This window comes from Emydura macquarii, unplaced genomic scaffold (genome assembly GCF_026122565.2).
Source record: "Emydura macquarii macquarii isolate MOO-44397 ecotype Brisbane River unplaced genomic scaffold, CSIRO-AGI_Emac_v2 contig_480, whole genome shotgun sequence".
In the NCBI taxonomy this organism is placed as follows: Eukaryota; Metazoa; Chordata; order Testudines; family Chelidae; genus Emydura; species Emydura macquarii.
In genome coordinates, this window is record NW_027130617.1 from 1,989,178 (window position 1) to 2,007,444 (window position 18,267).

General features: G+C 38.7%; 1 protein-coding gene across 1 annotated transcript in view; it reads right to left on the reverse strand.

The window, feature by feature from the left end:
* Window positions 1-18,267, reverse strand: part of KIF14 (kinesin family member 14) — a 64,901-nt gene that overhangs the window by 32,437 nt on the left and 14,197 nt on the right. Inside the window, exons 5-15 of the mRNA XM_067538302.1 lie at window positions 17,409-17,461; window positions 16,938-16,968; window positions 16,247-16,354; window positions 14,162-14,278; window positions 12,675-12,793; window positions 10,788-10,960; window positions 8,602-8,749; window positions 8,436-8,499; window positions 7,995-8,179; window positions 1,645-1,747; window positions 1,285-1,445 (exon numbers count right to left, since the gene is read on the reverse strand). Coding sequence (XP_067394403.1) covers window positions 1,285-1,445; window positions 1,645-1,747; window positions 7,995-8,179; window positions 8,436-8,499; window positions 8,602-8,749; window positions 10,788-10,960; window positions 12,675-12,793; window positions 14,162-14,278; window positions 16,247-16,354; window positions 16,938-16,968; window positions 17,409-17,461 — 1,262 coding nt within the window. The remainder of the gene's footprint in view (window positions 1-1,284; window positions 1,446-1,644; window positions 1,748-7,994; window positions 8,180-8,435; window positions 8,500-8,601; window positions 8,750-10,787; window positions 10,961-12,674; window positions 12,794-14,161; window positions 14,279-16,246; window positions 16,355-16,937; window positions 16,969-17,408; window positions 17,462-18,267) is intronic.

Below are 18,267 nucleotides of genomic sequence, written 5' to 3' on the forward strand. Positions count from 1 at the left end.
AAATTAAAATGTTAGCTTAACCTTTCTAAGTATGTTGCATATGAGTTAAAAAGACTAACAAATACTATATTCATTACTTTATTTCTTCTGTCAAAAGAGAAATTTAGGTCCAAAAACCTCTCATTTTAATTGTGGTGGGTGTTCTAAGTTTTTGTAGTTCAGAAATTCCCCATGTTAGTTTCAGGATCACACACATGTGAAAAAAAGACTAGTTAGCCACAGCTGCTAGATTTTAAGTCTATTTTACTGCATTTGATTTCAAGAACTGATTTATTGAAAATCTTTCATAATAGCATCTGCTGTAGAAACTCACAAATGGACAGTCATATGGATTAGAAGAGCTCAACCTTAAATTAATGAGGACTGCACATTTCCAAGTGCCATGGGTAGGGCTAGTGGGGTGATAACATGCTTTCTGTGGGCAAACAGGGTCCCATATGACACCAATTAGGCCCACCTGAGCACTCCATAACACCCTGAAAGATGGCTAGGCCACTTACAGTTGGATACAACTGTTGTTCATCATCGTCTTGGTGTTGTTTCTGCTCTATAAAAAGTAAGGTACTCTCTGCTCCTACTCTGATCTAATCAGAGTGGGAAGAGAAAGCCTGCAGACAAAACTATATTGGGGGTTGGGTAGAGGGAGCCTTTAGAATGGCTACCCTGTATCCCTCCTGTCCACTGCTCCTCATGTGTGCTTCCCATGACGCCACTCCTCATCTGTGTGCTTCCCATGACATAGAGCCTAGCCACAGGAAAGTATTAAGGGCCTCTGCCAACTCCCTGTGCTGAAATTAAAGAGGCTGCCCCTCAGCTTCACATTCACCCATTTTGCATTAAACATATCAGAATCTGTATTTGGAATAACCCTCTACGAAAGTCTGACTGTTGTAGTGGAATAAATTCCCAATTTAATCCTTTGTCAAGCATGAAAATTCTATCTGAGAAAATGATTTTAAGTAGAATTCAGGCTTATCATGGAAATCTCATAAGAATTAAGTATTACAGTTCCAAACAATCAATCAAAAAAGAGTCCACAGCTAGAGATTATGAAAATAAATGTTTCATGGTTATAAAATCACTGCAACATCATTTTGTGTGTCCATTTATTCAACTTTTTAAAACTTACGGATTTTAGGAGAAGTAAAGAGTGACCTTGTCATTATTACTTTTACTTATTCTTATGTAGTTTATATGAATATATTTTATATTTCTTGAAGACAGCATGCTGCGTTAAACTGATGAGCAGTTTATTTTTAACCTGGAAGGTGCCACAATACTTACTGTGACCTCTGTGCAACCAGCAGTTCATTTTTTGCAAATTCATAATCTTTTGGCCCATCACTTGAAAGGGTACTCCCACAAGATGTCCTTTTTACTTTCTGAACCTCTACTGGATGATTAAACCTGAAATAATGGTCTCCACCGAGAATCACCCGGTCACCCTGCAAAATACAGACACATTTACTATCAGTTTCTTGCCTTACAATCAAATATAAAAAAAATAAAAATATCCAGTAATCTGTCATGATGAACAATTCAAGAGCCTTCTTAATATCTGCAGTCAACAGATAATTTACCATTCATGCCAGGTGTTTTCAAAGCCATGCATTAACATATTTATTCCTCCACCAGTCAACTTACGTGATGCATAATTGTTGGCTCTGAAATGTGTTTCCCATTAACATATGTCTTTGCTTCTCCCAGTGGCGTAATACTCACTCTACCATCAACATTTTTGATAACACTGAAAATGAGAAACATCAGATGTGACAGCAATAGCTAATCATGAACCAAAAAAAAAAAAAAAAAAAAAATTATGTAGCTTAACTCCGGCTAACCATGAAATTCATGCTTTAGATAATGTGACTTTGAATCTCCCTTCCCCCGTAAATATTGACTGTATAGTTCATGCTACAATATTCTGTTCTTACACCATACACATCAACTATACTGCTTTGTAACAATCAATCCTCATTTTGGAACAAGGTAAGTTTCAGTCTAAATACATCAGCTGCTAAAATACTTAATGTAATTTACTGCTATCTGAAATACTGAATGAAGTACTTGAGGGTTATGGAAAACTTTATCAAAGAAAGCTTCACATCATACCACATTTCCTCAGATCTTTTCTTTAAGTAATGTTGTTTAAATGGCTTGTATTACATAAGCAGTTCTAGGCAGAATGAGAGCTGCACATTATACATCATTTATATAATTTTGCCAATGTACAACTACACCTCAGAGATAAAATGTATTTCATCTAGGGAGTCTTAACCAATATAATTCATAAGTGAGAAGGGGAAACCTTTTGACTAAAAAGAAACTGCAAATATATTTCCTGCTATTCTTATATTAGAAGGCTCATTTTTCTACTTATATATTGGAAGATACAGATTTCTAGTCAAAATTTGAACTATTTTTTTAATAGTTAAAGCTCTTGACACCAGGTGTTAGTCTCCTTTGTCAACATTCTCCTCCTCAAACAAACAAAGCATTTGTCAGGTCTTGGATTATCCATAAATGAAGGAAATATTAAAGTTTACACAAAATCATTTTCCCCCACAAAAAAAAAAATCTTTTTAATAAGGGCTACCAGTGTATTTCTCAGTTCATGCAAATTTCTTCAGGCATGGAAAGTTTCATGAAAGTTTCACTAATGTGTATATATGTTTTACTATACAATAAATTCTGATTTATGTTTTCTCTTCAACAGAACAAATTCATTCAGATACTTTTGGTTTGGTAAGTATATATAGCAATAATTTTGCTTTTTTATCTCAGCTAGAATCACTACTGTGCTTCATGATGGCTAATGACTGAGGAATTGGTAAATCATGAACACTTGCCACTCAGTCTCTCCTTTATCTTTGTAACAGGGTAGGGCTCATCTGGGTCACGCATGCATCATCCCTGTCTCGCGGCACCGTTGGCACCTCATTCTGCGCATGTGCAACCCACCCCCCTCAGTTCTCTCTCTACTATAGAGTTCTTACACTGAACTCCAAAATAAAGGAGAAGAAGGGTGGGTAGTGGAGCACCCACAGACACACACATCTCAAAGAACCTGCATATGAAGAGCTTCAAGGATTTTCTGAAGGATTTAGTTGTGTCAAGGTAAACACTATTGCGCATCTTACATCTAGAGTATGTAATAAAGTGTAATCACCTTTGCTTTGTCGGTGTGTATTTTCCTTAATAGCATTGGTATTGGTAGGAATGCACACAAAAATAGTGTCTCCCATTTGAGAAGGAAGGCATCCCTCACTGTGTTTTTCTAGGCCTGCTCTGGAGCAGAACTGTGGGAATTTGTGATTATTTTATATTGCAAAGAAGAGGTTGATGGCTGGGTGTCCCCATTGTTGAAATATGTCTTGCAGAATAACGTTGTTCATTTCCCATTCGTGGTCGTGGCCGAATTGTCTGATGACTATATGTGCTGTAATGTTTTGGCATTCTAGAGCTGAAATGTTGATATTGCACTGAATATACCAGTTCCAGAGCTTCATAGCGTCAGTGCATAGGGGGTGAGATCATGTTCCTTTGTCAATTTACGTAAAACATGCACACAATGTTTTCAGTCATCACTCTTATTGTCTTGTTCTTTATGAGTGGCACAAAATGAATGCATGCATTGTGGACTGTGAGTAGTTCTAGTAGATTTATGTGTAGGCATGATTCGGATTGTGACCTGCAGCCCTGAACCATTTGATTCCGCAGGTGTGCTCTCCAACCTATCAACGATGCGTCTGGTGTGATCATTATCGAAGGTGCGTTCTAACTGAACGGAATCCCTGAGTCTGTGTTGCTGGGTTGTGTCCACCATTGTAACAAGTCTGACTCTTTTTGGCATCAAGAGTCTTCTGTTTAAACCATGTTCGTGTGGTTTGTAAACAGTTGTGAGCCAACCCAGAAGACAGCGCACATGTAGACATGCATGTCATACTACGAATGTGGTAGCCCCATGTGTCCCAGGAGTTAGAGACATGTGCATGCTGATATCTTGGGATGGGTTGTCACTAACAAAATTAAGTTGGTTATAATGAGAAACCTATTCTCTGGTAGTGACGCTCGGGCTTCCAATGAGTCAAAGTGAGTGCCAATGAAGCCCATTTGTCAGACAGGTTTCAGTCAATTTTTGTATGTTTATCTTTAACCCCAGACTTTGGAAAAGTACCATTGTCCAGTGAGTAACCTGAATGGCCTCTGTCTGGGTCTGAGCTTTTATCAGGCAATTGTCCAGGTATGGAAATAGTACTCTTCACCTGTGTAGTGTGCAGCTACTATGGAGAGAATTTTGGAAAATACTCACGGTGCTGTGGAGGCTGAAGGGTAGGTAGTAGTTTGTATTGATACTGGTCTTTCCCCAAGGTAAATCTGAGGAATCGTCTGTGGGCTGAATGAATTATTATATGGAAGAAAGCATTTTGTAAGTCGAGGACTGAGAACCAGTACCCCAAATCCAGTGCTGGTATTATGTTTGCCACCGTGACCATCCTGAGAATCATTGGACTTCATGAACTTGTTGAACCTTCTGAGGTCAAAATGGGTTTCTATCACCCGTTTTGCTTTTCAGTTAGGAAATAGAGAGAATAAAAATCCCTCTCTCTGTGTGGTGGTAGGATTTGTTCTACAGCACCTACATATAGAAGGTGGTAGACTTCTTGTCATAAGAGGTGCTCGTGAGAAGGATCCCTGAAGAGGGATGGGGTGGGGGAGTTGGGTTGTGGGTTAGAGGTAAATGTGAGTGAAAATATAACCTCTAGGGCCCATTTGTCTGTTGTAATAGATGCCTACATGTGATGGAAAGGACGTAAAAAGTGTCCAAATTGGTTGGTTGATGTTATCAGCACTGTCTGGTAAGAGACGTCATTCAGACCCTCGCCCAAATCTTCACAATTGTTGCTTCCTAGATGCCGACTGCAACATTGAAGTTTGTGGTTAGGATGGTCATAGTCTGAGCTCTGTCTGTATCTTTGTGGTTCGTACTGCTGCTGATGTGTTCTGTATTGATTATATCTATGTTAGTATGGCTGATACCTGTGTTGCCTTCTTTTTGTTACAGGTGTGTAGACAGTGAGTGTTCAGCCCATGAATCCTTCAACGTTTGGAGAACCTCATCCGTCCTTCCAGAAAATAATTTCTCTCTGTCAAAGGGGAGATCCTCTACAATGGATTGAGACTCCTTTGGCAGGCCTGAGGAGTGGAGTCAAGATGTCCTATGCAGAACTACAGAAGCTGTCAATCTTGCAGCTATGCATCTTGTAGTTATGAGTAGAAGGTGTAGTTTCCTGCTTTGTACTCTCCTCTCTCTCTTCAGTTGTTTCGGGTGGTGGTTCTGAAGTAGGTTGTGTTGACCATGGTGGCAAAATTATCCTTGCCCTGAAAGGACTAGGAGATGTGCTATATTATCTTGTGTATGCAGATCAAGCATCCCACTGAGGCCATTGCATTGAGAAAGGGGGTCTGTACCACGGTTACATTTCATGTCTAAATTGGGACCTCAATCTAACGGGTCTGGAAGCTGGTCTAACAGGTAAGGAATAGTGAGAGGAGAAGACACCCTCTTCTTCCTCATCTTATTCCTCACTGGAGAATGGCTGTGATATCAGGCATCAGACACATTGTGAGTGTCCATCCGATTCCATTCTATGAGGGGAAGAAAAATATTTTTTTTTTAAACTAGGTAAAATGGGAAAAGTAACTATTAAATGACACTTATGCTATTTGAATTCTATCTTAACACTAAAAATGAGCTAAAAGTTAGGATTGCTGAAAGCTCCATCTCAGGCCACGGATGGTTGAGAAGGAACTGAGGGGGTCGGGTCCTGTGCACACAGAATGAGGTGCCAATGGTGCCACAAGATGTGGACGACACGTGTGCAACCAAGACGAGCACTGCTGATAAAATTTCTCCAGTTGAGGGTGCGGGGACATGCCAAAACCTGAAGTGGAGCACCCACGGGGACATTGCTCAAAGAAGAACTGTGAGTTGTGGTAAATCACAACCTCAACATAAGTCAGCTATGCAATGCTGTTGCAAAAAAAGCAAATGCAATTTTAGATTGCAGTACCACTCAACTCGGTGCTCATTAGGCCTCAGCTGGTGTACCATGTTCAGTATTGGTCACCAATGTACAGAAAGGATGTAGAGAAACTGGAAAGGATCCAGAGGTAAGTGACAAAGTTGATCAAAGGGATGGAATGTAAGTCATATGAGCAAAGGCTGAAGAAAATGAGTATGCTTAGTTTGGAAATGAGGAGATTAAGGGGGTACACGAGAGCAGTTTTCAAATACTTGAAAGTCTGCCATAAAAAATATGAAGTAAAGCTGTTATTTCTTGCCAAAGACTGCAGGACAAGAGGCAATGGGTTCCAATTACAGCATAGCAAATTTAGATTACAACTCAGGAAAAACTTCTTAACTGTAAGAACAATAAGACAATGGAACAAACTGCTTAGGGAGGTTGTGGAAACTCCTTCACAGGAAGTTTTCAGGAGGAGGCTGGATAGTCATTTGTCTTGGATGGTTTAGACGCAACAAATCCTGCATCTTGGCAAGGGGGTTAGACTAGATGACCTTTGCCGTCCCTTTTAATCTATGATTCGATGATCTCATGACTGGAAAAAACCCTGTGCAGAGTTTATTTGGGGATGCAAAATGGGAAACCGAGGTCAGGGGTTGCATGCAGGGCTGCCTAAGGCCACCAGGGAGCTAGATGAAACAGCCACTCATTTACAATCCTTCATTGTTCAGATTCTCTGAAGTACTGCTTATCTGATATACACAGACAACAAAAACAGAAGTATTTTGAAATAGAAATTAGGTTGAGATTACATGCAAAGATGGCACACCAAATAATGGAATTCTGAAACAGATATGACAGCATATATTTCATTCTGATTTTAAGAATTTAGCAAATTTTATTCTGTATAGAACTGATATCGTATCCTTCATTTGAATCATTAATGTATTTTAATTTTGAACTTCTTATTTCCTAACAGGTAATTTCTCTTTGTTTTGCAGATGAGTATACAAAGGTTTGAAGTGAGGCAATATTACAACTGATGTTGGCTGACTTTGACAAAGAACATGAACAAAATTAAGAGGGATGCGTGGCAGTGAAAATTTCCCTGCTGATTCCAAAAAAGTGTTTTATAGAGCTAAACAGAACACTGATCCCTATTAGTGACTCAAGCACATCTCACTTTCAATACGTGAGTAGTCCCAAACTCATTGGGAATATATACACACTTAAAGTTAAGCACATTTAAATGCTTTGCTGAATTTGGGATCTTAACTCTTCTTGTTTACTTGAATTCTCATTTAGATAAACAAAAAAAGATAGTAGTCAGGGTACATCAGGATTGGGTAATCTTTCTGTTAAGCAGGAGAAGTTACTATACACAGCATCATATGACCGTGTTTCACTCAACCTTTTCAGCCTTAAGCAGACAACTTAGCTACGTCAACACTAAGAACATAGTTTTGCTGCACTAAATAGCAGAGATCAGATACATGCTTGCAGTGATTAACTTAATTTCTAGGGAGAAGTGGAAAAAGTTCACCAGACAACACAGAGTGGCTTTCACTGAATCCCCAAAAAGAAACCACATCATGCCTATCATTCTGGTCAAACAACAGCTCCACGCTAGATAATAGAGACTGCGCATCCTGTGAATTAATTCACAGAGCAGCCCAGTTTAATGCAGCAGTCAGATGTGTAAGATATCGCACCAGAAATCCATCTCCGAACACTGGCTAATCCAGCACCACTGTGGATGCAGTTACATGGGTTTGGCACAGATAGTGTAGCTGGAGTGTCCCTACTGCAAAGAGCAAAGAGCTAAGCTAGCCCAGGCTAACAGTGAAGACATACCTAAGAGGGACACTGGCTCCAGGAAAAAAAAAAAAAAAAAAGAGAGAGAGAGAGAAAGAAGTAGCCCATTCTCACAGTCACATGAAGGACCTTTCATTTTAGGATATCACATACCAGTGATCGTCAGCAATTAACACTCCAGATAGCTGGATATCATGACGAGAATTTGGTTTGTACTTTCCAACTGTAGTTTGTCCTTCTTTTATCATGTACAGCAGCATCTCAGAGAGCTGGGGATCTTCATTGAGATTGACAAGGTTTGGCAAACGATTGTCCATCTTGAATGTAATTCCTGCTTTCTAGGTGATAGATTCAAAAATAAAACGTTAGAGATTTGTGTATTTATTAAACATACATCATTAAAGTCTGCCTACTGTACCATATCTAATTTTAAACCATTGAATTGAAGAGAATGAATATTAACTGTTCCTTGCAAAACAGAAATGTAGACTAGGAAAGATGATTCTTAGGACAACCTCAATTCTTTGTGTTAAGAGATTTACTGGTGTTAAAAACATTTCTATACTACCTTAATTCTTATGGAATAAAGAGAACCTGTAATGCCTTTTTTTCTTCAAATTTCCTCTGTTCTGCTTCTTCAAATTTTTCTTTCCAGGCCCTTAGCATTTTAGGAAAAAGAAACCAAAATAATTAGTTTAGGGATATTTTATTCCAGTATTTACAAGATTACTAATCAGAAGACATTAAATGATTACCCCACCTTTGCATCTCTGCCATATCCCTCTCCTGTTGATGTAGTTTTACCCTTAGAGATGTTATTTCTTGTAGATACTGTCTGTATTTCTCAGGATCTGTATTTAGAGTACTTTTCCGAGCTGCTTTCAGTTTCTCAATTTCTGCTTTCAGTTCTACATTTGAAAAACAAAAATATACCTCAGCTTCTACACCAAACATTGGACCCCTACATTAAGCAGGTGTCTAATAAATTAAAAACCTGATTTTCTTAAACCAGGAAGTCTGAGGATTTTATCCTAACTTTGGCAAAATCCCACGGAATTTATGCTAAATAGAAAGTATCCCATCTAAGCTTTAACATATCCATCTAGCTGCAAAAGTGTGGGTTTTTTGTTACTTTTAAGAATAGAGAGAAAATAATTTATTTTTTACATCACTCTACTCCTGAAATGTGAACCATTAAATATTCAGATAAACAGCACAATGAATAGTGTCTTTAACCAAAAACAATCAGTTTGCCATGTATAAAGTCTAGACGTCACATTTATATCATGCCATTCTCTGAAACACACAGGTCACACCAATTGAAGAGGTGTCCCTTCCCTCCAAGGAACCATTAGCTAAATTAACTGATTAATTAGAGTCTTACAGGTAGCTTATTACGTCTGATTTCATTTGATTATACAGCATGTAGACAGATTCCAATTAAGTACTGCCAGATTTTCAACCTTCTAATCTGCATAAAATGTTCCTCAAGAAGCTGCTAATTTAGAACACACAACAACTGGTTCGCTATCTCATTTTTACACCATGGTTCCTTTTATTTACCATTCCACCTAATCACTTTTTCATTTATATTTATTTCCTCTATGCAACACCTGCTGAGTTCTCATGTACTTTTGTTTTTATTTTTAATGTAAACAAAGCAAAAATCAAGTACTCTAAGTAAAAAAAAATTACTACTGTCACTCAAACACATTACATCTCTACATAAAAACACTTGAGCATGAATCCCAAGCACCACTAGAGGTAGTGGTAACCCAACCCTCCCAAGTAAACCTAACAAGAAGGGGATAGAGTAGTAATATGAGGGTAATGCCAGTTGAACACCCCAGTTTCCACAATGCTACTCCTAATACTCATCACTAGTATCACTGCAAGTTAGTCTGTACTTGCCTGTTGGCTGCAATACTAACGCTCCCACAGGTAATACACTGATTATATATGCAGCTCTATATTATTTCTTAGTTCAGACTGACTGAGATCACAATAGTAAGTCCGTCTGACTATTCTTTTCTGCAAAAAAAGACTTTCCGTCTCCATTTTCAGTTAACCCTATACAATGACTAAATGCCAGAGAAGCTATTTTCTCTTCAAAAGGGAAACTTCAGGTTGAATGAACACTTACAGTCTACAAAATACAAAAGTGTTCTAAATAAGAGTACAGTAGCATGTATCTAAGCAGGTTGCTACTGATCCCACTCAGAGGGAACAATAAACTATTTTGTATGGAGAAAATTAAGGGCCAGATTCTCATCTCCTTGTTCACACTGCATAGCAACTTAGTAGTCCCATTGATTTCAATGACTGCTTGTGCAGTAAGGTGCTCTTCATCATGTGTGACTGTACCACAATCTGACTGTACATAAAAGCAACATTATAGCTGAGATTTTTAAGTGTACAGACCTTAGGAAATCCAACTTTAACTGGACCACCTTTCACTGTGGGAATCATACTGAGTTTCCCGACTCTTATTTAAAATCTCAAACAAAATGTTGAATTACATGTAAAAACTAAGGTTAATTTCCTTATTTCATGAACAAAAATAAATGGATGAAAAACTTAGGTTTGCTTGAATGAAATGTGTGAAATGAATACATTTAACTGGATACGGTCAGATCTATACGAGTGTGTACATTGAAACAAACTAATTATTGCAAATGGTATACGTTCAAGCTTAAAAACAAAACCTGACATAAAAATACTGAGATGTAAGTTACTTTTCTTTGATACAATTTTAGTATCTTCAGTTTAAAAGTATTAGTAAGCCTGTGAATTGTTTAAAGCCAGTTATTTAGAAAAAAATCTTAGAAAATACTGAAGTGAATAAACCTCAAATATGCTGCCAATCACTACAAAAGGGCATTAATATAAACATCTATGATAGACAATTCAGTTAAAAATGCTTGCAAATAAAAAATCCCATCTTACCTCTGATTAATTTAGCATTCACATCTTCATTTACTTTGGCAACGTTGATTATCAAACGAGCTTGTTTAGCATATCGAAGAGTGCTAAGAGTTTCCTCTACATTGCTGGCAGCAGGGCTTATTGTGGCAATCATAGTTGTTTTTGAATTTCCACCAAGACTTTCCTTTAGTAGCCTTCATTGACAAGAAAATGAAACATAACAGTTATTCCCAGCATTGAAACCAAATTAACGTCTCAGAGTTCATAAGGGATTAAATACAAAAAAGCCTATGTTAAGATGATTTTCAGCCAGATTTCAAAATCCAGATCAGAAGCCTGTTACTACTTACAGATGCATCTCAAGTTTTTCTTATGCTTTGAGAGAATTCAACCAACTAACTTCTTATACCTTTAAATAACTTCACCCTATTATTCTTTAAGACTCTTACAAACCATTGAAATTGTTACACACCAACATTTTTTTTGCTTTCCATTTATGCCCTCCTCTTTTTGGAAAACATTGATCCCAAATGCCCAAACCTAGTAGATAAAACATGCCTGCCTCTGTTTATATTTTCACTGGTGCAGCAGCACCATGGAAAATTTCAGATGAAATATCTGAAGAGTTATGGGAATAGGTCATAAATTAATTTTTGGTGCAATCAATATGACAACTGCTTTCATTTCTTACTGACAAAATTGCATTAAAATGGATTTATAATTTATATGACATTCCTCAGGTTCTAATAGCAACAAGCTTCTCAAACTTTCTATCTCATGATGATCTCATACCAAATTACACAATCCCTGTTGCCTTCTCGTCTAAAATTTGCCAACAATTTCTAGTTCTTCGAGCAATTTGCAAGACAGCACACATTTCTAGCGTGGACAATGAGAGAGGAAGGCAGGAGGACAAATAGTTTTTACTTTGCCCAAGTTCTTTTCCATTCCTGAATAAAGAAGCTTCTCTCCCTGTGCATTTTTACATTTTTCCTAATCCAGATTTAATATTTATGTTGGTTGCCAGAATGGGAGCAATGGAAACTAAAGTCCTTTATTTACAGAAAGCCCTATTCTGACTAAAACTTGGGTGTCAGGCATGCATAAGCTCCAAGCCCTTTGCCTCTACCAGCTAATCTCTAGGAGACAGATGAACAACAGTATTATAAGAACTACTCAGCTGACCGCAATTGATAGTTTTAGGGTTTTTCCTTAATCTTTAAAAAGTTATCTGATTCCCAGGTGCATGACACTGTGAAACTAGATAAGTGCCAGTGATGGGGGTTGGGAGAGTATTGTGCCAAAGAGAGAGGAAGGATTCTGGCTGGTAGGAGGCAGGGATGGGATCAGACCATAGAGTCCCAACCATGCCTTCTCTCTTGTACTGTGCTCCTAATGTGACCTGCCTGACCCAGTCACTAGTTCGATTAGGCCAGCAACCTGCTGACAAATCTATCTTTGGGTGAGAAAAGAACATCTAAGGAAAGGCCAGCAAATAATAGAATACAAGCAGGGAATAAGGGACTGTTTGCTCTCGTAGGAGAGAGTTTTAGTGTTCAACACATGTTAGAAAGGTGAAAGCGATCTCTTCACTGCCAGGAGACAAGGGAACAGCAGTGAGGTGAGGGCACTGTTAGGAGAAGGAAAGGCACCAGAAACATTTCTTCATCTACAGTACAGAACGCTGAGGAAGAATACCAGTCTCAATGTACCCACAATTAACCGAACATGGAAATAATAATATTTTTCTAGATTACTTTACTTCACCCACAATTATTTCAGACAAGTTGTAGAAGTGAGAGTCTACAGATGCATGAATCTACAGTCTAATAAGACTCTCATCCTTTTCTTTGTTTTCCACAGAATCAACTGATTACTTTATAGTAGCTCTTCATGAAATATACATACCATGTAAGGACAGATTCCCGATAAGGAATGAAAGCTCTCTTTCTGTTCTGAAATTGCTCAGAAAGTGCAGAAATAACTTTCCCCAGAGTCAGCAGTGATTTATTAATACTTATGCCCTCCTATATAAAGCAGAAAAAATAAATGCACAATATCATTCTGAATATAAAACATTACTACTAAGATTTTTTTTACTGGCAAATTGATAAAACAGATTGCAACAGGCTGGCAGCATTCTCCTCTGAACCTATCCTGTTAACAGGTGTTGTTAGTCCTATTGGGAGATGCTAAGTGAATCATGCTGACTCATTGATGCAGAAGTAGTGTATTAAATCCACCACTCATAACAGAAATGAGAGTAGCCTGGGAGAATCTTCAATCCGATGTAATGAAAACCTACCTTTTGGACTAAGCAGTTTCAAGGAACAGCCCTGGGGAAGGCTGGGGAGAAGGCTTGGGATAAATTTTATTTTATTGTAAATTTCTTTTTGTTAATAAAGCCAAACACAAGAAAGGGGTGAGTTCTGACTCTGAACAGTGTACAGACTGTGTTTTAGAGCAGGTTAGGAAAAGTACTTGTGCACACGTTGATCACTCTCCCTTCATATTTTTAGCTTCTTTGCATTATGAAAACAAAGTTAAGCAAGTGTTTTCTACCCTACTTCAGGCAGAAGAATGGCCAAACTGTGTCAGACCACTGGTCCATCTAGCCCAGTATTCTGTCTTCCAACAGTGGCCAATGCCAGGTGATTCAGAGGGAATGAACAAAACAGGTAATCATCACGTGATTTATCCCATTGGCCATTCCCAGCCTCTGGCAAACAGACATAAAAGATAATTAAGTTTTGTAAAGTTACAACAAATTTGCGATAATGGGATAAAATCTAAAGAAAGCATTTAACAGCTAACATTGTGGAAGAGAACTAGAATACAAACAACAGACGTCCAAGCCTCCTATACAAACACCACCCAAGAGAACCATTTCCTGTCTTTTTTTTAAAATGCTAATTTATATTTAGGTATAATCAAATCGAGTTAAAGAAGATGCGATGTTTTACACATGGATTCAGTATTTATACTGAACCTGTGATGTGAGACTCAGATCAATAATAATTTACACACAGACATTTTAAACAGTAAACATTGAGGGAAAATATAAAGTTCTATATGGAAAGGTAGCAGATCCAAAAGAAAGCAAGTTAAGTCATGGGAATTATGCTTATGAAACTGATAAGCAATTAAAGCAAGAAGTTAAATTTACCTCTATGAATGGTTCAGAATATTCAGCAGACACTACATGTTATTTTTTCCTGTCTTGTGAAGACCAGAGCAGCAATGCAAAATACCCTGCTACATCAAGATTTATTCAACACTGAGACCAACAGGTCTGCTCTTACAAGTGCAGCCCTAAAGCATTTTCATTTCATGGCCTCTTGACACTGTGCTCTTTGTGACAAACCATTTGTCACAAAACTGTAAATGCAGTTTACCTTCATCCTCTCTTCACTGGTCTGAGATGTAGAGCAGCGTTCACTGCCTGCTAGATCGATCAGATTTATACGACTGGTAATCCTATGATCATGCTCCTCTTCTTCCACAAACTCTGTCTAGAGCAAAGAGATTACTGCAGTTAGTCTGCAAAATTAAATGTTTTTCAATGACACATCACTAAAATAAAAACCCTGTGAAGCATCAGATCTGTCCGGCTGTTCACTTTTAAACAATACATTATATATTTTCTCATTTTACTTTTTTAACAAGACTGTAATCTAAGATATAGTATAACTTTAAATAAGAAGAGGAGTAAGGTGAGGATAATAAATAGCATCAAGAGACAGTAACTCCTGAGAGTTTCCAGTAGCACACATGCATAAGCATGAAAGCATAAGTAGAACTCTAAAAAAGTGAAAGGCAGCCTAGAAGTTTGCTACCTCCTCTCAGGAGCATATCAGGACAGCTGCTCACTTGGGCTTCAATTCAGCACCCATTGAAATCATTAGAAATTGCTTTTGGCTTCAGTTGGTGAAGGACTAAACCACTGGTGAGTGAAAAGGACACTGACCTATATACTGGCCATGGTGGGGAAGACAGGGGAAAGTATAGTGGTGACAGCAACTGAGGAAGATCAGGAAAATATTTGTGGGAGGAGAAAATTGTAGGCCCATAGACTTGGGAAAAGATTCTATCTACTTCACCTCATTCTCCATGCTCGTCTCTCTGTGGAGAGTACCTGTTTCCTATGTACAAAACAATGGGGGAGGGGAGGGAGCAAAGCCTGTGTCTGCTGGGGAAGGGTGCCACTGACCTGAGTGAACAGGTGTGTTTCAGTAGCTCCTCGTTTAACAGTCCCCAGGGAACACCTCGCATTATCCCATGTCTGACCCAGGTCATGTAAGTGGGAAACATCACTGGGACATAAACATTCAAAGCTGTATATTATAGGATTTTCTTCTCTTACTATAACTGAGCCATAAACATTGTGTGTGTGGGTGTGTGTGTGGGAGGGGGGAGGAGGAGCGTAGAAACATGAGAAAAAGCAGTGTCTTAGTCCTGAAAGATTTATAGTATGAGCAGGAGCCTACCAAATTCACAGCACATTTTGGTCAATTTCTCGGTCATAGGATTTTTGAAATGGCAAATTTCACAGTTTCAGATATTTCAATCTGAAATTTCACAGTGTTGTAACTGTGGGGGTCATGACAAAAAGAGTTCATGGGCGGGGAGGTGGGGGGCGGCGTGCAAGGCTACTGTAGGTGTGTCACTGTATTGCCATCCTTACTTCTGTGCTGCTGTTGGCAGCAGCTCTGCCTTCAGAGTTGGGCGGCTGGAAAGTGGCGGCTGCTGGCCAGGCATACAGCTCTAAAGACAGCACCACTACTAGCGGCAGTGCAGAGATGAGAGTAGCATGGTATTTGGGGGAGGGGGCGGAGGCAGGCAGGGCCAGTTTTACAGGAGGGTGACCACCTGGGGCCCCGCGGTCACCCCCATCCAGCCCACCCCTTTGATCCTTAGCACTGGGCCTGGAGCTGGGGAGGTAAAGGGCTGGGGTCATACCCACTTCAAGGAACCTTCCCTGGCTGCAGGAAGCTCCGCCTTCAGCAGCTGCAGAGCTTCCTGAAGCTGGGGGAGGTTCCCAGGGGTGGGTCTGACCCCAGCCCTAGGAGCGGCTCCTGCATGGAAACAGGAAGTCCCATCCTTCCTCAGCTGGAATATGGTGCATGGAAGGAGCCCCTGGCTGTGGCACTCTCAGCCCTTTCCCTCCCTTACAATAGATTTAATGGGGGAAATCAGATTTCACAGCCCGTGAAATGGATTTTTCACAGCCGTGAATTTGATAGGACCCTCAGTATGATTCAAACATGTTTACAATGCTCATTTTAAAAAAATAGCACTGTGAGTATACAAAGTTAACCAGACCTGGCTGCTTAGAAAGCCAGACTACTACTACTTTATTCAGCCCAGTATATTTAACACAACCCTCCCCTATTTCATTCTTTTCTAGGCAGCACACAATAAATAATTGAATTTTCCACCACATTATTGCAGTAAGAAAAGAAAAGTCAGCCACGATATACCTTTGTTTGTGTCATCACAAGAGTGAAGACAGAATGAGATCTAGAGCTTCTGTCATTCATGCCTGTGGCAGCAGTTGCTCTCTGTTTATTTCCCAGTTCCAGCCAACTCTGATAATGAGATAAGAAACAGGATATGAAGTGAAAGGACACTGAGCAGCTAACAAAAGTTTAAAGAGATGTGCAATCATGAACAAATTACTGTATCTACATGCTGGTATTGGCAGTCGTGTGGGCCACTAAAAAGGAAAATTTTGGTAGCCCACAAAATACTTTGGGGATGTAAATTATGTAGGATGCCAAAATTAATCAATGTTTTGAGCATTATTGATGCATTTTACTCTTTTTGGTATGTTTTCACCAAAATTGGGCAAACTTTTCGCAACCCTGGGGCTAACAAAAGAAAAACTGAACCACTACTACTTTTGTCTAACCTTAAATGAAAAATTAAAATGAGAAGTTTAAGTCCCAATCTTGCAAGTAACTTCACATGGGCATAAGTGTCTGCCCACACATAGTCAAGCTGCAAGATCAGATAATATGCCATAGGCTAACAGACTAGGTTTTGTAAGTTTCACTTTACCATCACTGAAAACAAGCATTCAGGAGTAAAGAAAGGCACAATCATGAGACAAGAGAAAGATTTTTACTTATAGCTATTAAAAGACTGATTTTTAGTACTTTTTCATCTTACCTGGATATCAGAATAAGAACTGACCATGTTCCTATAAAATAAATACATAGTTTTGGTTCAAAATAGTTTGTTATGTTTCTACAAAAGTCATTAGTGGTTTAATTTTAACATTTTACTGAATTATAAATAAACAAATACATGCACCAAGGCCCCCACTTTATCAAGGCTCCATGCAAGAATCCACCCTACTGGGATTAGGAAAGATCTTAGGCCCTGCATGTGCTTAACTTTACTCACTGTGAGCCGTTCCATTGGTCTCAATGAGACTATTCAGTCCATAAAGTTAAGCATGTGCTCAAGTTTTTGCAGAATCAAGGGTCCTGCCCAATCCTGCTAGGATGGACCCTTACATCTGCACAGAGCCTCGATTAAATCAATGGCACTGCACAAGGGCATAAGAACCATAACCAGCACATTCTACTGCAGTATCGGGCCAATATATTTACTGGAATCACAATAGTTAAGGCTTACGCTGTCAAGTCTTCCACATATGGCCCCAATACTGGATGTTCTCTTACACGGAGCTGTTGAGAATAATTGTAAAAGAAAAAGCTATTCAAATATACAAATTTTTAATAAGAATTATGCAACAATATCTCAAAAGTACAACGAACTAATTAAGAAAAATAATTTTTCTACGTCATAGTATGAGAGGGTTTTTTGGGGGGAGGAGCGGTGTATTTAAAAAAAAAAAAATGCTCCAGAGTAGCATCATTACAAGAATAATAAAACTTTTATTTTACCAGGATAACTGAAAATGAGTTCTCAAAGTAAGCAGGCCAAAATAGCTCACAAACTTCAATATACTGTTGCTTACCAGTTAGAACCAAATATGCAACAACGCTTGGACAAAACAATATTTAGGAAAATTCATAACAGAGATTTGACATAAACACTCTCTACTGCTGTGACACTGAAGTTTAAAAATACCTGCAGCACACTTAGTTACATGTCCAAGATTGAATAGAAATTTAGCCTAAGTCCATCAGCAAACATATTCTGCCAAAATCACCATCCAACCTAACTCTCCCAATTTAACAGAGTTGTGCCCTCCCAATTTAACAGAGCTGTGGGATGTTCTGCAGAGAACTAGAATTAAAAAGTGCTCAATACAAAAGAAATGCATTTCACTAATAAATGCTGTGTAATAAATGCTGTTCCCTCCTGTTCTCTTCACCATTTCTTGGTTTTGTCATCTCCCTCTCCTCTTTAGTCCTCCCACCACCACTTCTGTCATTTTATTTACTCTCTCTCGTTTCTCCATGTATGATATTCTGCTTTTACAGGCAGCACAAGATCCTACATGGTCCTCTTCTGTGCTTGTTTCTCC